The sequence below is a fragment of the Zonotrichia albicollis genome, chromosome 18 (genome assembly GCF_047830755.1).
Source record: "Zonotrichia albicollis isolate bZonAlb1 chromosome 18, bZonAlb1.hap1, whole genome shotgun sequence".
NCBI classification, from domain to species: domain Eukaryota; kingdom Metazoa; phylum Chordata; class Aves; order Passeriformes; family Passerellidae; genus Zonotrichia; species Zonotrichia albicollis.
In genome coordinates, this window is record NC_133836.1 from 964,561 (window position 1) to 987,250 (window position 22,690).

The 22,690-nt window shown below is 42.8% G+C and overlaps 1 protein-coding gene across 3 annotated transcripts in view; it reads right to left on the minus strand.

Annotated features, from left to right (window-relative positions):
• Window positions 1–22,690, minus strand: part of TMEM132C (transmembrane protein 132C) — a 171,613-nt gene that overhangs the window by 23,692 nt on the left and 125,231 nt on the right. For 2 of the 3 annotated variants that reach the window (XM_074554140.1, XM_074554142.1), the window contains exon 4: window positions 15,476–15,659. The exons of the other annotated variant lie outside the window; for it this stretch is intronic. In XM_074554140.1, coding sequence (XP_074410241.1) covers window positions 15,476–15,659 — 184 coding nt within the window. The remainder of the gene's footprint in view (window positions 1–15,475; window positions 15,660–22,690) is intronic. 3 annotated transcript variants of the gene reach the window in all.

Genomic DNA, 22,690 nt, shown 5'->3' on the forward strand with positions numbered 1-22,690 from the left:
ACTGTGCTTATCCCCATAATCCCAGATTAACAGTAAATTATACATTGTGCTTTCTGCCAGCTGGGCCCTCTGACACCCACAGGCCCTGGGTGCAGGAGGGGAAGGAATTCTGCTCTGGGAATTCTCTTCCACTTGATTCCAATACCATTGGCCCACAACACCTCAGTCCTGCTCTTCATTTATCACTTTATAATACAAGGGCTTTCATTTCATGAGTAATATCAGCTGCAGGAGAAATGGGGAGATGCTGTCCAGGAGTGACACCAACAGCCTGCTTCCTTAACAGCATCGTCAGTCTCCAAATGTGGAGAATCCAGGTTCTCCATGGCTGGAGCTTGAACCCAGGCTCTCCATGGCTGGAGCTTGAACCCAGGCTCTCCATGGCTGGAGCTTGAACCCAGGTTATTCCCTGACTCTGAGCTGCAGGACTTGCAGCTGAGATCCAGGTTACTCCCTGACTCTGAGGTCCACTCTGCCAAGGAAAATGTCAGCTAAGGAACAAATTACTTGTGGAGAAAAACCAGGCCATTCCAAATCTACATAAGATGGGGGTCTCAGCAGCTTCTCCTGGGCTGGAGCCCTGCCAGAACTCAGTGACACTTCCTGGGGCCAGGAGCAGAGAAAGCAGAGCTGGGATGGGAATTGTGTGGGCCCAGCTCAATCCTCCCTGCGGCTTTTGTGGACAGTGTAATTTATGATCAAGATCTGAGTGTCTCTTCAGAATAGGAACTCAGTGTTCTGCAAATGCAATGCCCTTTTCATCAAGGATCCTGTCTCTGCTCAGTCTCCACATTAAGATAAATCTTAATTACTGGCCCCCTACATTAGCAACAAACCATTCAGTTCTCTTCCCTGCTTGCAGAGTTTTCAAATACCCTGCTAGTGGAATTTCTGAGTCCTGATAAATTACACTCTGCAGACAGAAAAGGGGGATGCAGAATATATTAAGAGACAGGGATGCAGAGAAATATCTCTGGATCCTTGGATGACTAATCCCCACTTTCCTCCAGTGAATCCATCCTGTTAGCATCCAGACGTGCAGGAGGGAGCATCACCCATGATTACTTTGATTTAGCAGATGCAGACTGTGTTGCTAAATGTAATTCCATAATCTGTCACAGTGAGCATCCCTTGCAAAGGAAGAAGGGACTGGAGCACCTCATTGCTTGGTTCTGCCTGCAGGTGGTGACTGGCAAGGCTGGCACTGCCCAGGTCACCCTGAGCCAGGGCCAGGGCCAGAGCTCTGGGCTCTACCCACATTATTGTGACAGTAGGAGTTTTGTAATTGTGAACAAAAAGGTAAAATCCTATCAGCATTCCATGTGAAAAGGGCAGAAATGGTTCTGGCCAGCAGGGAAAGGAGCAGTGGGCACACCCTGGGTTGGGACCTTTCCCAAAGGGACAAATCCTGAGAAATTCTGCTGTAAATTCTGCTGGGAATGCCCCTGGTGCAGAGCTGATGGGAAAGGGATCATCCTGGCAGCCAGGGCAGCGTTCTGTCCCTGCTGAGGGGGGACAGCAGCCCTTGTCCCATCTCCAGCTCTGGAGCCAGGGGGAACAAAGAACCCGAACAGCCAGCAGGTCCAGAGAGGCAGGAGCACAGAACCCAGAACTACAGAACCCAGAACTACAGAAACACAGAACCCAGAACCAGAGAGACACAGAACCCAGAAACCCAGAACCCCAGAACCACAGAACCCCAGAACCACATAACCCAGAACCCCAGAACTACAGACCCCAGAACCACATAACCCAGAACCCCAGAACCACAAAACCCAGAACCACAGAATCCCAGACCCAGAACCATGATGCCTCTGAAGCTCCTGTCACTTCTTCCACATCTGAACAACTGAGAATCAAATTCAGATTTCTTTTAACAAATTGGTTTCAGAAGTAAATATTTACTTCACTGTATTTGTTGTACTAACTTTATCATATGCAGTTCATAAAACCAATTCAAAACTTAATTTTGGAGCCGTATGAGTTTGCCACAGGCACTGAGACTAACCAGGAAATCTTATTTCCTCTCCCTTGTGAAATAAGGATCTAAGCACTTGCATTAATATTTCTACCAGTAAAGTTCCCCTGCCTGAATGTGAATTCATTATTTCTGTAAAAGCAGCCCCATCCTGGCTCCATGTGTCAGCTGAGGTGAGAGTTCCTACAGCAGAACCCCAGCACACCTGGGGGAACTCCTGAGGATTCTCTGCCTTGCTGGAGCTGGGGCACCAAATCCCACCAGGAACAGCTCAAATATTAAATAATATTAAATAAAGAAATAAAATTAAATATGGAAAACCCAAATAGCACACCAAAGCTGCTTTCTGTTTAGTGAACAGCCATGCCAGGGTTCAGGGGCCAGTCTGCATTTGCAAAGAGAGATGGCATTTCCTGCTGGGTGGAGGAAGGGTCTGGAACTGAAAATTACTTCAAAGAAAATAATTCTGGAACCTATTAAAACTTAACAAAAACCTTTCAGGACAACTGCAGGAGATGGGAAACAGAACCCCACATTTCATCTTCCTGTAACCACTTAAAATACAGAATAAGCACATAAAAGTGACTGGAGAAGATGGGAAGCAGAATTCTACATTTTAATTCTCCAAGCATATACATCAACTTGGAAAAAAAAAAACCAGATTTTTTTAGAAGATGCTTATTTGTAACACAGGAAACTACCTGCTCCTCTTTGTGCCATTTCAGTCCTCACTTTCAATATTTAACTAAATTGACTCAGAAATGAAAGCACTTACATAGGAAACATTATCTAGAGAGAAAAAAAGTTTAGTTATGGCTGGAAATGTGAGTGATTACCTGAGATATTCCAACTCCAGCACCATAACTGGCTCTTTTTAGCATAGGAAATGGAGACAGATGCAAATGAGTGAAGTGACAGGTTAAAAGCCCTTATTCTGAGCCCAACACACTTGAGAACCATTGCTGCTGCTGCTTCAGAAAGCTGCTCATGGAGCCAAGTACACTTGCAGGTACTTCTGAGCACACTTACACTTGATAAAACAAGCAGAAAATTGTCCTAAGTTCTCTTGAAAACTTCTGTTTTCATGCATTTATGCAGGGCATGAATTAAACACATTTAATTTCTGGCAGATGTATGAAAACACCTGCAGCACGTAGCCATACACAGAATTTTCATCTGCTGAGCACCCTCAGACAAGAGGAAACACATGAAGAGCATTGACCTGAGGGTGTGAGGGTGATCTGAGCTCTGCCACTGAGCTGAAGGAATTTTAAATGCTTCATGCACTTCAAGGATGAGGTCCAAGGACAATTTCTTGTTTTAAAGAACTGGGGTGATACAGGGATGGTTTTTATGGCTGCTCTGGAGGTTGTGAACTTGTTTTATTTGGGTAGATTAATATGCCATGGGTTATTAACGAGCTGCTTTCTCCTTCTAATGGACAGAGCTCATGCCCTGCCAGCTCCTGAACTCCTCAGTTCTTGGCTGTGCACGTGGCTGAAGGCTGGGGATGTCAGAGCCTCATTCAAACCACTGTGGAAGAGAAGCAGGCAGCTTCTGCTTCAATATTTCACTTTCATTTACTCTGGTTTGAAATCAGCAAGAGGAATTTTCTACTTGCTCCTTTCTGATTCTGGCTGTACAGTCTTAATTTTTGATAAGCAAAATCTGTACAAAAACGCCATAAGCTTTTGAAAAAGTGGTCCTAAACATGCAGAAAATAGTAATTATTATTTCCTATCCTTGTACCTAGATTATTTTTCCTTTTCAAATAATTTATTGATGCCACTGACTTCACAGCAGCTCTACATAAGCAAAGCACACAGAGGGCAGGAACAAGATTATTGCATTAATGGGAGCAGATACTGTACAGACATCAGGAACTCACTGTGGTTAAAAAGATGAGAGAGTGACACAGGAAAATCAAATTATTGATCAGACACACATCTGACAGACTGGTGAGCCTTATAGAAACCAAACCTGGCATATATCTAGAAGGAGGAAAATGAAATATATACAGTATGTATAACCACAGATGCAATTATTTCCCCCTCCCCAAGCAGAAACAAGTTTTACCTTCAGGGGCTGCTTGTCCAGACCCTGCTGGCGGCTCCTGGCTGAGAAGCATCCTTGAAAGGGGCTGCTCTGATCGCTGTGTAAGTCAGGGATATGACAGACCAAGGCACCAAAGCCATTTGTTTAAGGCACATTTTCTGTGTTAGTGTAACCTGGAGCAATCCCAGTGACCATTAACTTTATCTGAGCATCTCACAGCAACTTCCAGCTGAAAGAGGCTTGAAAAGAGATCAGAGTGCTTGAGAGCTTGGCCTTTTTTCCAGCTCTATTGGATGGCCTAATAAAAGACATCACCTCTAGCCACAAAGCTGGCTCCACTTATGGAATTACTCTGATTTTTACTCCTCAGGGCTACAACTGCCCTGGCAGTGCTGGAGCAGGGGAGGCAGACCAGCATCCATGTTTAAGCAGGGAATTTTCCTTCCCACAGAAGCAGCAGTACAGAATGATGCTGTACAGAATGATGCTGTACAGAATGATGCTGTACAGAGTGACGCTGTACAGAGTGATGCTGTACAGAATGATGCTGTACAGAATGATGCTGTACAGAGTGATGCTGTACAGAATGACGCTGTACAGAATGACGCTGTACAGAATGAGGCTGTACAGAATGATGCTGTACAGAGTGACGCTGTACAGAGTGACGCTGTACAGAATGACGCTGTACAGAATGACGCTGTACAGAGTGACGCTGTACAGAATGACGCTGTACAGAATGACGCTGTACAGAATGACGCTGTACAGAATGATGCTGTACAGAGTGACGCTGTACAGAATGACGCTGTACAGAGTGATGCTGTACAGAGTGATGCTGTACAGAGTGACGCTGTACAGAATGAGGCTGTACAGAATGATGCTGTACAGAGTGACGCTGTACAGAATGACGCTGTACAGAATGATGCTGTACAGAGTGACGCTGTACAGAGTGACGCTGTACAGAATGACGCTGTACAGAATGATGCTGTACAGAGTGACGCTGTACAGAGTGACGCTGTACAGAGTGATGCTGTACAGAATGATGCTGTACAGAGTGATGCTGTACAGAGTGATGCTGTACAGAGTGATGCTGTACAGAATGATGCTGTACAGAATGATGCTGTACAGAGTGATGCTGTACAGAGTGACGCTGTACAGAGTGACGCTGTACAGAATGATGCTGTACAGAATGATGCTGTCAGCCAACCTGCACTGTAACTCAGGAAATCCATGTCCATGTCCATGCCCATTGCAGAGATGAGTTAACTGCAGTGGCCTGAGCCACAGGGCCAGGAGAGGCAGAGCCCAGTGCAGACAGACATGTGGCTCCCACCCCGCCAGACAATTCCTATTTTTGCTGTCAGAGCTCCCAGGGCTCAATGAGCAGCCCGTAATTGGGATGAGGTAAGGGCAGCGAGGAGGAATGACTGAGTCTGGAATTTATTTACTCCCACTCCAGGCTGGTTCCTGCAGCTCGCAGGCAGCCTTGCAGCATATGCCTGAGGGTACCTGTGCCAGCTGGCAGCTCCTCCCAGCCCTGCTTTTCCACACTTCCAATTGACATTTTGTCCCAGCTCCAGAGGCAGGCTCCTCTGCTGGCCCCACCAAGCAGCAAACTGTAAAACTCCCCCAAAAAACAGCACAGAGAGCCTGGACACAGGGATGCCGAGGAGCCAGGGCTGAGACGGATGGCTCTGCTCTCTGCTGCTGACATCATCTGAGCAGCAGGAGGCTCCTGCCTTCTGTCAGCTCCCCAAAAGCAGAGCTCAAGAGCACAGAGGTTACAGCGAGCCTGGCCCTCGGCCAGCCCAGCGCTGCCTCAGAGCACAAGGGAAGGGAATTCACCTTTAAATCACACAGAGGTGATTTCTGCCCGCACGCTGTTCCCCCAAGCTACGTCCTGGTAAAGCCTGGTTTATGCAAATGGAAATGAAAGTGTTGTGCCAGGGTAAAAAATGTTCACATTACAGAAGGAAAGGAGATGAAGTGGCTCTCCCTGGCACGGCACACCGAGAGGGGAGCTCAGTAATGAAGCTCAAGGCTTGAGCTGCAAGCAGCAGTTTGGGGGTAGAAGGTGTAAATAAATGTGCAATTCTGCAGAGCCATGAGTACGTGAGCACATTATGGGGTGCACTAACACTCTGCTGCGCCTCTCAATGCTGAATTTACAGGCTAATGCTTCCCTCTGTCATTTCCTCAAACTTCCCAGTGAACTTGAATTATTTTTGCACTTATTTAGTTTAAGCAAAGCACTCATTGCACAGGCTCCAAAGGACACAGAGCTCTGCTCCTACAGACCTTGGGGAGCAGAGCACAGCACAGTCACTCCTCTGGCACTGACACTCAGCATTCAGCAGTCACCTCCTGCAATTAATAAAACTGCACTGTTGCTATTTTTCACTAATAGAGGATTTCCAAAAGCAAATTACAGCCATAAATTACATCATTACAGCCTCTATTATTGTTCTGTGGAGTAACAAATCTTGCAGAAAGACAATCAGCTCTGCTAGGGGGAAAAAAAATACAGAGGACAAATCAGATGACTGGGACCTGATTAAAATTAATGTCAGTGGCACTTTTTTTCCATTTGCCTGCTGAAATTCCCTCTCTCACCAGCGTGCTGGTGGTCATGCCATGGTGCTGGAGCATTAAATATTAGGCATGATTTGTTTCTGAGGGGAAATTCCAGTGTTTGTGTGGATTCTCTTTGCAGTTTAACTGGGGACTAAGGACACCCCACAGCAATGGGGCCATCAGGGCTGGGCTGGGATTCCCTCAGCACATGGGATCACATGGAGAGCTGGGGCGTGTTTTAAAGGGGTTTTTTTGGTGAGGTTTGGTGAGGTTCTGGTAGCCCTTGGTTCTGGGGTTATGGATGACTCCAGTGCCATCCCCACGGCTGCTCCCGTTCAGCAGAGCAGAGGCAGAGGGCAGCTCTGTCCCCTGCACTGCTCAGCCTGTGCTGGCTCCTGTCCTTCATCTCCTCAAGCAGTACCAGGGAGTCTGAAGTGCAGATTGTGAGTGAATTCCATGACAAACATCCCCAGTGAGGAGCACCTGTCTGGATAATGAACTGTAAACTGAGAGCAGGGCAAGGCAAACACACAGCCAGAGCAAATTGAAGGTGAAAAGTTCCTGGGTTTTCAAGGTGTGGGGGCAGTTCATTAAAACACTACATCTTATAAAAGTCATGGTGATGCTTTAACCCCATGCTCCCTCATTCCAGCCCATTAGAGTGAGGCATTTTCTGGTGTCTCCATCGTTCCACTGTCCAAGCTGGAACACCTCAGGCCTCATCAGTTACAGCTCAGCCTGAACAGTGCACACCTCTGCTAAGCAAACATTTCACCTGCTGCAGGAGAGGGAGGCCTCCCCAGAAATACCAGAACTCTCTTTACAGATCAAAATCATCTCTGGAAGCTGCCAATGAACAGAAATCCCTCCTGGTTTTGTGTACGGGTCACAGCTATCCCAGCTCAGCTCAGCTGGCTGAGACCCTGCTCTGTCTGCAGACACACAGCACCTCCGGGAGTGACAGCATCAGGAGCTGCAGAGCATATACCCACCAGGGAAAAGAACACAAATAAATAAAATAAAATAAAATAAAATAAAATAAAATATAAAAATAAAATAAAATAAATAAATAAAATAAATAAAACAAAACAAAATAAAATAATTATATAAATAAAAATAAAATTAAATTAAAATATAAAATAAAATATAAAAATAAAATAAAATAAAATAAAATAAAATAATTAAAATAAAATATAAAATAAAATATAAAAATAAAATAAATAGATAAAATAAACAAAACAAAACAAAATAATTATATAAATAAAAATAAAATAAAATTAAAATATAAAATAAAATATAAAAATAAAATAAAATAAAATAAAATAATTAAAATAAAATATAAAATAAAATATAAAAATAAAATAAATAAATAAAATAAACAAAACAAAACAAAATAAAATAATTATATAAATAAAAATAAAATAAAATTAAAATATAAACTAAAATATAAAAATAAAATATAAAATATAAAATAAAATAATTAAAATAAAATAAAATATAAAATATAATGTAAAAATGAAATAAAATAATTAAAATAAAATAATATAAAATAAATAAAATAAAACAAAACAAAATAAAATAATTATATAAATAAAAATAAAATAAAATTGAAATATAAAATAAAATATAAAAAAAAAAATAAATAAAATAAATAAAATAAAATAAAACAAAATAAAATAATTATATAAATAAAAATAAAATAAAATTGAAATATAAAATAAAATATAAAAATAAAATAAAATAAAATAAAATAATTAAAATAAAATATAAAATAAAATATAAAAATAAAATAAAAAAAAATAAAATAAATAAAAACAAAATAAAATAATTATATAAATAAAAATAAAATAAAATTAAAATATAAAATAAAATATAAAAATAAAATAAAATAAAATAAAATAATTAAAATAAAATATAAAATAAAATATAAAAATAAAATAAAATAAAATAATTAAAATAAAATATAAAATAAAATATAAAAATAAAATAAAAAAAATAAAATAAATAAAACAAAACAAAATAAAATAATTATATAAATAAAAATAAAATAAAATTAAAATATAAAATAAAATATAAAAATAAAATAAAATAAAATAATTAAAATAAAATATAAAATAAAATATAAAAATAAAATAAAATAAAATAATTAAAATAAAATATAAAATAAAATATAAAAATAAAATAAAATAATTAAAATAAAATATAAAATAAAATATAAAAATAAAATAAATAATATAAAATAAATAAAATAAAATAAAATAAAACAAAATGAAATAATTATATAAATAAAAATAAAATAAAATTAAAATATAAAATAAAATATAAAAATAAAATAAAATAAAATAAAATAAAATAAAATAAAATAAAATAAAATAAAATGAAATAAAATAAAATAAAAAAATAAAATAAAACAAAACAAAATAAAATAATTATATAAATAAAAATAAAATAAAATAAAAATATAAAATAAAATATAAAAATAAAATAAAATAAAATAAAATAAAATAATTAAAATAAAATATAAAATATAAAAATAAAATAAATAAATAAAATAAATAAAATAAAACAAAACAAAATAAAATAATTATATAAATAAAAATAAAATAAAATAAAATATAAAATAAAATATAAAATAAAATAATTATATAAATAAAAATAAAATAAAATTAAAATATAAAATAAAATATAAAAATAAAATAAAATAAATAAATAAAATAAATAAAACAAAACAAAACAAAATAAAATAATTATATAAATAAAAATAAAATAAAATAAAATATAAAATAAAATATAAAAATAAAATAATTATATAAATAAAAATAAAATAAAATTAAAATATAAAATAAATTATAAAAATAAAATAAAATAAATAAATAAAATAAATAAAACAAAACAAAACAAAATAAAATAATTATATAAATAAAAATAAAATAAAATTAAAATATAAAATGAAATATAAAAAGAAAATGAAATAAATAAATAAAATAAATAAAATAAAACAAAATAAAATAAAATAATTATATAAATAAAAATAAAATAAAATTAAAATATAAAATAAAATAATTAAAATAAAATAAAATATAAAATAAAATATAAAAATAAAATAAAATAATTAAAATAAAATAAAATAAATAAAATAAAATAAAACAAAATAAAATAATTATATAAATAAAAATAAAATAAAATTAAAATATAAAATAAAATAAAAAAATAAAATAAAATAATTAAAATAAAATATAAAATAAAATATAAAAATAAAATAAATAAAATAAAATAAATAAAATAAAATAAAATAAAACAAAATGAAATAATTATATAAATAAAAATAAAATAAAATTAAATTAAAATATAAAATAAAATATAAAAATAAAATAAAATAAAATAAAATAAAATAAAATAAAATAAAATAAAATAAAATAAAATAAAATAAAATAAAATAAAATAAAATAAAATAAAATAATGTTTGCTGTCTGGAGTTAGTTTGGACAGTGGATGTGCATTTACCAGTTAAGTCTAGACAATCACCTCTTAGCTACAGCTACTGAGAAAGCTGAGTTTAGGGAGAACTGGTGCATTATTGCAGAGGAGAAGGCACAGCCCAGCCCCGGAGGCTGCTGGGTGCCATTCCCTGTGCCACACAAGCCATGCCAGGCTCCCCCAGCCCTGGCAGCAGCAGCTCCGTGCCCAGCAGTGCAGCCAGAGCAGCCCCTGCTGCAGGGCTGGCCATGGCTGAGCTCTGCAAATGAACTGCCCAGCACAGGCTGCAGATTGATCACCAGTGAGGAACCCCCCTGCCTTCCACTCCTGCTCTCTGCCAGCTGCAAACATCTGCCAGCAGCAGCCTCTGGAGCTGCTCTGCCCCTGCTGGCAGTGCCCTCTGCCCTCCTCCATCTGCTCTGGGCTGGGCACAGCACCTGCAGTCCTGAGCAGCTCCAGCACCAGGGCCAGCCCTGGGGAGTCCTCCTGAGCAGGCTCACACTGCTGGCACGTGTGGCAGCTGCAATATTGCCTCTGTGGCCGTGTTCAACAGCCCGAATTTAAATCAGCTGTCACTTCAAATACTCACTGCTGTCTAAGATGTCTTCTTCTGGTGGGGCACTACCACAGAGCTGAAGCAACACTTCAAACAACCCCCAGAATACACCACAGGACAACACAGCCTCCAGATCTCACACGTTACACAGGGCAGTGCCAGGAGCTGACCCAAGTGTCCCCCTGGCAGCCCTGCTGTCCCTCCTTTTCCTTTCAGGAGCTCAGTTCCACTGAACCCTGGCCCAGCCCTGACTTGGATCAGCTGGGCTCACACACGGAATTCCCCAGAGGTCTCTGACACTCCTCTTCCAGGGGAGCATTCTGCACACCCAGCAGCCAATAATTTATTTTGTGTCTCCCTGCACATTCTTGTTGTTCTGCAATGATTTGTTTGCTTAGCAGGCTTTGCCTCCTGTCAAGATTAAGAAGCATCTATTAAGCCTCACATTAACATTTCTCAGAGATCTTTGAAAATCTGGAAGTTAGCTGGCCCCACCTCTCCTCAGCATCTTAAAAATCCCAAAGCAATTCATCCCACAGCACTGTCAGACTGGAGATACTCAAGAGGAAATTGCACATACTCATAGAAAATGGCATACAGCTTGGACCAATGGAAATACTCATTGCAGCCAGCTGGACCAGCCTTACTGATCCATTCTCATTTCCTGCAAAGGTAGGGCTCAATGTGACTGTACAAAGCAGGAATGCAGTAAATGGAGGGAAACAGAAGCTGGAGGCAAAGTGCAAGGGCTGTAGAAATGATCTCTGGAACTTAAAAAGGCAGCATTAAATTGAGTAATTTTGGGTTCTTTATGCTGCCTGCACCTTCTGACCAATTTGAGATGAATGAACAACAGTTTGTCCATGTTCTGCTTTTGTTTCCTGATGGGCAGGCAGCACAAAAAGCCAATTCTCCCCAGCTAAGGTGAATCAGTCAGCACTGCAGGTCCCAGTCCCTGTGTGACACAGTGCTTTACACTGGCAGCTGCAGAGCCCTCAGCTGGTATCAACAATTTATGCACAATTAGTGCAATTCCTTCCCCCCAAACCTGAAGGAAGCAATGCTGTCCTTTAGAGCAGCCTGCACTGGGGGAGGCACAGGAGCATCTCTGTCCCTTCTCACCAGGACATTGGGACTCTGCTCTCCCACACAAACTCTGAAATCTCCTGACTTCAGGCTCTGCTCAGGGCTGCAGAGCTGATCCAAGCTGTCCCAGTCAGCACTATTAATAGAATAGCTCCATTTTGCATAAAATAAATTTCCTAAGCTCCCAGTATTTATTTCATGTGAGTCATAACTGAATTATCTGAGACAATACCTGTCAGCTGAAAAGTCTGGCACGTGGATGATCCGTTTGTTCATTTGTTTGTTTGTGATAAGCAAATCAGGAAATGGATTTTTCCTTCTGGAAAGCTCCTCTGTGCCTGTTGCCTCCACTTCACCAAAGAGTGAAAGATGAACCAGAGTGAGAATTCTGCACTTGTGTGCCCTTGAACTAGATAGAGCTTTATGGTGTGAACTCACACACTGTGCAGGGATGAAAACTCTATTTATTCAGGTCCATATTTTAAAATGGTATTGCAGGGACTTCATTACAATGAAATACCTTAAAAATTCCTTCCCTTAGGGAACAGCAGACATAAATGTGTATATAAAACAACAGTGCTTTGGGAGCTAAGGTTTTGATCACTCTGTTGTAATGGAAATACAGTTAACAAACACGCATAAAACTGTCAAAAAGTGGCTTTGGCTGAGTCACAGCTCTGCAGTGGGTGCTGCAGCAGGAGCACCAACACTGTGAGTTCAGAATGCACAGAAACACACAAACCAAGCACAATGAGGAACTGCAGTGCCCGATGAGCAGCTCGGCCACACACTGATGCTGGCACTGCCAGGGTACTGTGTGTGCCCACTGGAGCCTGGACCAAGCAGAGCTCACAGGATGTTCTTCCACAGGGGAAGGACTCAGTTTGTACCAGGGTGCATCAGCTCCCATCAGCAGATGGATCTGCTGATTTACCCTACCCCCTGCTCCACTGAGCCAAGCCCTACAATGCTATTTTAGAATTTCAGGTTCAGTTCTTGCTGACAATGTCAATTCTTTAATCTCTTTCAGAATGCCATAGCAACAGTTGCACTAATCTTTGAAGACCACTTGGTTTTCATCTTACAACTCTTTCTGTAATGTAATCAGGCACAGGGCAATAAAAGATACATGATCTTTCTTGCTTCATAAGTTTGGAATGGCTCACAGGAGACCAGCTCTAGTCCATGGGTCACAGCAGCCTTTATCCAAGTTCCACCCAAAGCAGGAAAAGTTTGCTCAGAGACTTTCCAGGTGTCCCTCAGATCAGAGCAGGAGCTGAGCAGCCCCACAGCTGGGACACTGCAGTGTCCTTGGGCAGCTCCTTCTCCTGCTCACCTTTAAAAATGTGCAGTGACAGCTTTGACTTTGCATGTCTGCAGCTCTACCCTGGAACTCTCCATGCTTAAATCAACAAAATCTACTTCCCCCAGAGGATCACAAAGCCCACTTGCTGCTCAACACTGAGATGCTGTTTCTGGACACAGCCTGTGCTCTGCTGTGCTGGGCAGGGCAGACACAGAGGCTGAGCTGCCTCCCAGCAGGGCCAGGGTCACCCCCTGTGCCTGCAGGGACTGCCAGGTAACCAGCTCAGCTGGGGATTATTAATGCCTGCACGAAGGGAGCACCCTGGCTGGGTGTGCAGGGTTCGCTGAGAGAGAAGTGAAATTCCCTTTATCTACAACATCCTGCTACTAAAGCCAATTGTGCTCTGCTGCTCCATCCAGCTGCATTCTGTTAACACAGTGTATTTTGGCTCTGGCTAAGTGTTATCACAAGGCACAGCAATGAGATAAACACAAGAAAGCTTTGTGGAGAGAAAGGTTTAATGATTTCATTGTTTGAACCCTCTGTTTGAACCCACAGTGCCCACTGGCAATCTGCTGGGAATAAAGGATCTTGCCTTACATGATTTATACAACACTAAACTCGTCCTTTTAGACCTCCAGTTCTTACAGGAACCCTCGCAGGCAGAGGAATTTTAATGCAGGATAGACACAAGTCTGCAAGAACCCTGTATGCAAGAGCAGAGGCATCACACCCTGACAGGAGATATCAGAATCTCCATTCCCCCAGATATGGAATACAGAGAGAAGCTGATGAATTCTTTCATGAAAAGAGCAAGAAGACACAAAGTCTGCCAGCAGACGCATGTCTGTTGTTTGGCAGTGGAAGGCACCTATCTCAAAATAAAATCTGACCACAAAAATTCTGCTTCATGCACGTTCTCCAGCCCTTAGAGGGCAGATGCTCCAATAAATACTCCCTGTTCAAGCTGACAGGTAATGAGGACAATTATTTCCCCCTCAGATCTGGAATGCAGTGCAGCCTTTCTGCTGACTTAACAGACTGTGGATCAGGAAATTGCTGGCCATGACCTCATTTGATATGAGCAGCAGTTTCACTCTTCAAAGGGGAAGAATATATTGAAGACTGGGACTTCCAGGAAATAATACTCATCTAATTATCTGCTGAACATTGTTCAAAGAAAAGGCTGCCAGAATTGTGCCACCAAGATGATGCACTGGAGGGACAACATTCACAAGCAGCACAGAGCAATGTCCAACTCTTCTTCCAGATCCTGAGCAACAGAAAATAAAATGCCTGCCCGACAACAGCACAGCTGACATGCTGGAGAATCCAGTGAAATTCCTTGTTTTCCAAAAACACTGAGCAGAGAGAGCAGATTTTAACCCAAACCATTTACCCACAGGAAAGTCTGCACTTCATGATTCTTAAATATACTATTGAGGCTATTACTGTTTTCTATTTTTGACCTCAAACCAGAAGTTCCTACACTATTAGGTCATCAGGCAGAAGAACCAGTACCAGCCTCAGCCTACCAAGGACCAAGCAGCCTGGCCTTGAGCAGGAGGTCCTTGAAGCCCTAAGGAGTTGCAAGGTCAGGGCAATGAGAAAAAATCTACTGGGTTTTGTGGGAAAAGCCAAGAAACTGAGGGTTTAAACATGAGGGAGATGGTTGAAGAGGCAGCATCCCTTCCTCTGAGAATCCTTTCCTCTTGGCATCCTTTCCCTCTCAGTATCCCTTCCTCTGAGCATCCCTTCCCTATCAGCATCCCTTCCCTCTCAGTATCCCTTCCTCTGAGCATCCCTTCCCTATCAGCATCCCTTCCCTCTGAGCATCCCTGCTCTCTCAGCATCCCTTCCCTCTGAGCATCCCTTCCCTCTGAGCATCCCTGCCCTCTCAGCATCCCATCCTCTGAGCATCCCTGCCCTCTCAGCATCCCTTTCCTCTCAGTATCCTTTCCCTCTCAGTATTCCTCCCTTCTGAGCATCCCATCCCTCTGAGCATCCCTTCCCTATCAGCATCCCTGCCCTCTCAGCATCCCTCCCCTCCCTTCTCAGCATCCTTTCCCTCTCAGTATTCCTCCCTTCTGAGCATCCCATCCCTCTGAGCATCCCATCCCTCTGAGCATCCCTTCCCTATCAGCAAGCCTTCCCTCTCAGCATCCCTGCCCTCTCAGCATCCTTTCCCTCTCAGTATTCCTCCCTTCTGAGCATCCCTTCCCTCTCAGCATCCCTTCCCTCTCAGTATTCCTCCCTTCTGAGCATCCCTTCCTCTGAGCATCCCTTCCCTCGGAGCATCCCTCTCCTGTGGGGTCAGTGTAGGACCTGGGTGCTGCGCCCAGGGCAGGGTGAGGATGTTTCCAGAGGCAGTGGCAGGGCAGGGAGCACTCTCTGCCGGCCCTGCCTGGCTCAGCACGGGTGGGCATGGGCTGGGAGGGACTCTTACCATGGCCAGGGGCACGATGCCCACCAGGTCCTTCTGGCAGATGAAGATCTCGGCCAGGGCGGGCTCCGAGGAGCCGTGCTGGGGGTACTCCACCTGCCAGCTGATGGGCTGCGTGCCCGACAGGCTGCTGAAGCTGGCGATCTCAAACTCCAGCTGCACGACCTCGTGGAACAGGCTGGTGCTCCTGGGGACAGCAAACAGAGCCATTACTGGGGTGCAGGGCTGCTGAGGGGAGCCAGCTCATCCCTGCAAGCTCAGATGTTTATTCAGCACTTCTACAAGGCTTTATCCAGTCTACAACTGCCTCAGAGCACACTGACTGGAGTTATCCAAAATTACCAAAGCTATGGGCACTGTGGAGGGATGGAATCCAGGTTATTGTAACCCACCTATTCCATTCCAAGTTCTGTTTGGTTTTTCAAATATGTTTCATACTCCGAGTTGGATTTGAACTCTGATAAACCAAATTTAAGGCCAGTGCAGCTCATGCAGGCTGAGGAGCCCAGAATTGCTGCAGCCAAAAAGAAAACCAAGGTTTCTTGTAGATGTCCACCACCAAAACCACAGAAATCCACAGCAATCAGTGCTGAGGATCACAATCAGAAGCTCAGTGTAACCAGTGTGGCAAAGCCATTAAACAATTAACAGGATCAAATGAAAAAATAACAATTTTAGTCTAACCTTAGAGGTGCTCCCTGGAAATTAAAATTTCAGGCAGCTGAGACCAAACAAAGAAAAAATCTGTGGCAGGTAAAATATACCACAAACTCAGTAAGCAAATTTGAAAAACAAATATGAAAAGACATGCTGGAAATGTTTCTCCTCATATTAAATTCTGTAACTACACCAGAAATAATAAGAATATATGAAAGACATTTGCTGGACTAGCTGCTGGCTTAATTAAGAAAAAAAAAAGTTGAAATCCCCTTCATTAGAAATTATCCATTAAATTCCTTGGAACTTTCTAAATGCCTTCCCACAGTGTTAATATTCCACTGAAAATTCCTGCAACCCAACCCCAGCTGAAACGATTTGAAAATGAAGGGAATGACAGGTAACTTCCCAGCTCAGTAACCCAATGCCAGCCTCATCACACCTTTGCCTGCATTCATCCCATAACAGCTCCCATTTTTCCTCTCTTTTTTACATACAATACATGAAGGCCCATTTCTGAGAAAACCCATCAAGAACCGATCATGTACAAAGCACTTACATTCTCAAGTGCTAGACTTCCTTTCTCCCTCTGAACTGAAATCACTGTTTTTTGCTACTTAGGACATATTCTGTGCTTTACTTTGCATGATTACTTTGAAAGCAAATGGTTCCCCTGATAATTATTATTTTTATTATGGGTTTTCATTTGGATGGCTCCCTCTGAAAAGTCTTAATACTACCCAATGCTTGAAATTTATTTCCTTGCTGTTTTCTTGCTGTGTCAAAAGAGAGACATCGAGCACGTTTGTGACAGTGGCACATTTCCTGCCTGCATTCAGAGAGTGATTTTGGGCAGTGCTGTGATGGATGGATGGGTTTAGCAATTCATAACTCAAGCCCAGCCTATTGCCACTTGAAGAGCTCCTACTAAATAAATCTCACAGCTTGTAAATAGGAGGCAGCTGCAGTGACTGGGGTTTGCACTCTTCTGGGACAGCTCCAGGTGAACACACACTGCAGGAGCTTGGTCATTTATGTGCACACATGAGCACAGGTGAACACACACTGCAGGAACTTGGTCATTTATGTGCACACGTGAGTACAGGTGAACGCACACTGCAGGTGAACACACACTCCAGGTGAACACACACTGCAGGAGAACACACACTGCAGGGAATTTGGTCATTTATGTGCACACGTGAGCACAGGTGAACACACATTGCAGGAACTTGGTCATTTATGTGCACACGTGAGCACAGGTGAATGCACACTGCAGGAATTTGGTCATTTATGTGCACACAGGAGCACAGGTGAACACACACTGCAGGAATTTGGTCATTTATGTGCACACAGGAGCACAGGTGAACACACACTGCAGGAACTTGGTCATTTATGTGCACACGTGAGCACAGGTGAACACACACTGCAGGGAATTTGGTCATTTATGTGCACACATGAGCACAGGTGAACACACACTGCAGGGAATTTGGTCATTTATGTGCACATGTGAGCACAGGTGAATGCACATTGCAGGGAATTTGGTCATTTATGTGCACACATGAGCACAGGTGAACACACACTGCAGGGAATTTGGTCATTTATGTGCACACATGAGCACATGCAAAGACACCTGAATCACCTGAGCTGCAGTGTGCATTTGGCTGCTGCAGGCACCATTGTGCCCCAGATTAATGACACCTGAAATGACGTTATTCGCACCATTTCTAGTTCTGATTCTTAGTAACTGGCAGAGAAAAAGTTTTTCCATGTGATTGACCACCCCAGTGCTTTCACTCCCACCAAATGGAGAATAAATCTTTGCACACATGAAAGCTGCTCCAAGAGCTACTGAACTCCAGGAAAGGTCTGCAGATGAAGAAGTTTGCCTGCATTTCCCCAAAGATCCTCTGCAATCTTTCCAAGAGAAGCCCCACAGCTCTGCTGGCAGCTCCAGAAGGGACCCTGCAGGTGGGGAGGAGCTCATTCCCAGCCAGCCCTGACCCCCAACCTCCTCTCCCTTCCCTGAGTGCCCCAGCCCTGCTCCAGGACTCAGGAGGGGCTGGGGACACTCTCAGGCCATTGGGAGGCTGGCACAGCTAAGGACCAGATCTGGGTTTTGCCAAATCTTTTTGGTTCTGGTGTCACTGGCAAGCACAGCACTTGGTTCTGGAATGGCCTTCAGCATCCTAACACCATCCTGCACCTGAGGCCTGGTTTGGTGAGCTATTCTGGGACAGAAATCACTGTTATCACCTTTTACAAAACACCTGCCAAGCTGGGATTTCCACTTCTCCCCAGCACTGGTATCACTGAGCTCTCCTGGCCAGGTGTCCCCTGGCCCATGACAAGGACAGGCTGCTTTAGTGGTGGAGGGCCATAAAAATGGTACCAAAATCCATCTACAGTTCTCTGATTAATGCGAAAGTATTTTTTTCTGTAAAACATGAGATACAAAAAATGTCAAAAAATGTGCATGGTGCAAGACAAAGCTTTTCTTGCTGCTGTTCCAGGCTGACCCAGTGCCTGCATCTGTGAGGGATGCTCCCCCCACAGCACAGCAGCCTGGGTGCAATGTCACACCAGCACCACTTTCCTCCTTCCCTCTCCTCACAGAGCAAACAGAGGCGAGCAACAGCTGGGAAAGCATCCACTTGAAAACAAATCTGCCTTCAGAGATGTGTAATGGCTGAGGAAGAAATGCTTCTCCTGAAGCACGTTTAATGTTCAGAGCTTGTTCACTGACTGAAACAGCAGTTCCTTAATATCCAGCATTTAGGAGTGCTCAGCAGCCGGAACAGCAAGTAATTATAAAACTTTTCTAAAGTACACAGCACGCAGTGATTGCAAATGAAGCTTCCTCAAGGAAGAGCTTCCAAGGAATTGCTCCAGGGTGGATAGATGAGTCTAATTTGATTGGATTGAGAGCTCCCCTGGGCCAGGTCGCTCCTTGGATGTGTTTGAATTTACAGAAATGCAAATCATTCACGGCCAGACTGCAGCACGTGCTGGCACGGGGGACTGGGGGCTCCTCTGGATGTGCTGAGCAGCCCTGGCAGGGTGGGTGTGGGCACAGCTGAAGGCACAGCTCCTCCCTGCTGGGGCATGGGCATGCTGAGGAGATGCTGAGGAGATGCTGAGGAGATGCTGAGGAGATGCCGATGCTCACAGCTGAGCCTGCAGGTCAGGGATGGGGGAGTGCACTCCTGGCAGGGGCTGGCAGCAAATGCTGCCCCAGGAGAATGGGCACAGAGCCCCTGGATGCCTCTGAGCAGCACAGTTTTGGGAAAAGAAGGTGGAATGGAAATGTTCTGTTAATGGAAAGATAATAAAAGATGCATAAAAGGCAAAACAGAAGTGACATCAGGAGAAAATGCCATGAAAGCTGCCAGCTGCTGCCAGCTGTGTGGGCAGCACACACCCTTGGGAGATCAGCACTGCTAACTGCACCAGCACTCTTGGTTTTAGAAGATTTTTGAGTATGATATTAAGCATTCCTTTGCAAGTACTTATTGATCATTCAAACCCACAGTGCCCTAAGAAACATTTACCCTTGGAAGAAGACTTTCCTTGTATTCACATGCAGGACTGGCTCTATCCAAAGCTGTGCTTAATTTAATGCAGGGGATTTAAAACCTGGTACTGTGGGTGCACAACCCAGCTAAGCTCACACTGGGGGTAATGCCACAGATACTGAACACAAAATAGATTCTGCTTCTTTCTCCCCCTTTTCCAGACTCTCGGGGGTCTGGAAAAGGGGGAGCAATGGGAAACCTGCCCAGGGCTGAGCTGAGGCCAGCATCAGTGACCTCTGAGGCCAGCACTAGTGACCACTGAGCCAAGCATCAGTGACCACTGAGCCCAGCATCAGTGACCATGAGCCCCAAATTAGTGACCACCAAGGCCAGCATCAGTGACCTCTGAGGCCAGCATTAGTAACCACTGAGCCCAGCATCAGTGACCACCAAGGCCAGCATCAGTGAGCAGAGCCCCAAATGAGTGACCACCAAGGCCAGCATCAGTGACCAGGCCTGTTCTGCAAAGGTTTCCCAGGGCAGGGGGCAGAGGATGACCAAGGAAAGCACCCAGAGAGCTCAGCTGCTGCCAGGGCCGTTAGCAGACAGCAATCTTTGCTGCGTGCCCATCTGCAGGTGTGGCCCAGCAGTCTCTGATGAGACATTTCACAGTGCTGGGTTATTGCTCCAAGTAATCGAGCAGTTTCCACTCTTAAATGAGTGAATCTGAGCACTGCTACGGGCTAAATCAATAATTTCGATTTATTACAGTGACTCTCAAAAGAGAAATTTTAAAAAGCCTAGATTAAAAACATTTTTTAGCCATCCTTTACTCCAACAGATTTTTACAGAAAGTGCCCAGGGATCCGAGAATACTTCGACCTGCTGGAAATTCAGCAACTCCTTTTGTCTCTAATGCTCTCCAGTTCTGACAGTGACATCTTAATGCAAGATCAGCACTTAGCAAGTGACATAAGAAATGGAGAGGAGCACAAAGCCCAGCATCCCCAGTTACAGTGCCCATCTGACTCTTCACTAAAGGGATGGGTTGAAGCATGTTCTCACCATGTGCAGGGACAAGGCCACCAGAGGCTCAGGGCTTGTGCTCCTGCCATCCTCCATCTCCTGCTCTCCTGCACCTTTTCCCAACCATGGCTGCTCATGGGGATTTCTGTAGGGAACACACCCTGGGACCAGGCTGAGTCACAGCAATTGAAGGAAAATTAATGGTACAGAATTAGAGCTGGAGCTGGAAGAGTGTGAATGAAGGTGGCTTTAAAGATCATGGAATGGTTTGGGGGGAAAGGATCCTAAAAATCACTGAGTTCCACTCTCCTTCCACCAGACCTGGCTGCTGCACCACTGCCCACCTGAAACACTTCTTCACATGGAGCACAAATGCTTAAAAATAAGTTTCTTTCAGCAGGTCCTTAATAAAAGCTGTTACAAAGCAAACCCCCTCAACAAACTGGGGAGAGGATGTGGTAATTACAGAGTAATGCTAAGTACTGGAGACAAAATGCAGCTAAAATATCTGATTTTGCAATATTAACCTAGCTTTTACCTTTAAACCATAAAACCCAGCAGAGGATAAAGAAAAGGATGATCTATTTTGACATTAACAGATAGGGAGGACATAATTTCATGGAAATCTAAGACATTAAAAGTGTTATGAAGTTCTCCAAAGGAAAATATCCAAGGTATAACTGAGCAAACTCTTGATCACCACAACATAATATCATGTGTATCCTCAGGAGGATGATATAATGCTGCACTTGATTTCTTTGTACAGCCCAGACCAGAGTTAGATTACTTAATAAGGTTTCTTGGCTTTCTTGTCATAAACTGTGATATAAAACATTGCTTTTTGATTAAGGTGTTTGGACCAGGACAGGAAATCTCATTTCACTTCCCAGCTCTTCCACAGCATCCTTGAACGACCTCAGGCAAGACGTGAAGACACAGATCCTTGCAGCTACAATAAAATCAATAGGCATTGGGCATTTAGAAACCCCTGGTGCCTGTCTGAACGTGGCACCTGTGCCATGAGCCCAGGATCCAGCTGCCTTCAGCCTCAGCAGGGCTGGGAGAGGCCTGAAGGGCACTCCTGGTTCAGAGCTGCCATGTGGGAGGGCAATTCTCAGCTAATAAAAGTGCACTGCCTGCATGGAGAGAGCCAGTGGTGGGATATTCCTGTGCCTCTATTTCCCAGGGGAACAAGGTGAGGAATAATTTATTCTGTCAGTCTCACAAAAAAACAACAACCCAGTGCCTGAATTTGCTGTCCAAGCCTTGCCTACAGATGCTAATGCCAGTGATGTTCCACTGAGAGCAAACAGCAAAAGTCCTGTTGCTATCTGGAGTACAGAAACCAGAAATGCTCCTCTCCTGGACAGGCAGGAAGCTGAACAAGACAGGCCCTGAAGGAGGGAGACCTGACTGGGGACCACAATAAATCCCCAATCCCTCCCTCCCATGCAGAGCAGGTTCCAGAGTCACTAATCACCGATAAAGGCTGCACTGAGGACAGCAGGCTCATCAGTCTTCTCTGGTCCTACAGCACACGAGGCACAGGGCAGATGAGATTGATTTCTCCCTGTCCCCAGAGGAATCAGGTGTGCACGGCTCTGCCTCAGCCTGGAGCAGGCTGTGTGCAAACACAGCTCCTGAGCTGCCACCATCTCCCACCACCACTGCACTCCCCACTCCCTCTGCTCAGGTACACGCTGCTCATGTCTTCATTACAACGGCACAGAACAAAACCCACAGGCAGATTGGTCCTCTCCCCCAATCTCAGGTATCTCCTGTCTCAGACCATATTTTCCCCCTTATTTGTATTTGTATGATGTCTTTTAACCCTCCTCTTTTGTTATAAATTCTCTTCAATGATGTGTGCCGCTCACATGGTCTCTCCCATGCTGAAGTCACAAGTAGATGACGCAGAAACCCAAACCAGTCTGAGGAAAACACTGAGCAGCAGCAGTGGGAGAAATCCTGAGCTCGTGGAACTCCATGTAAATGGGAATGGCCCCAGTGAAAACTGGGAGGA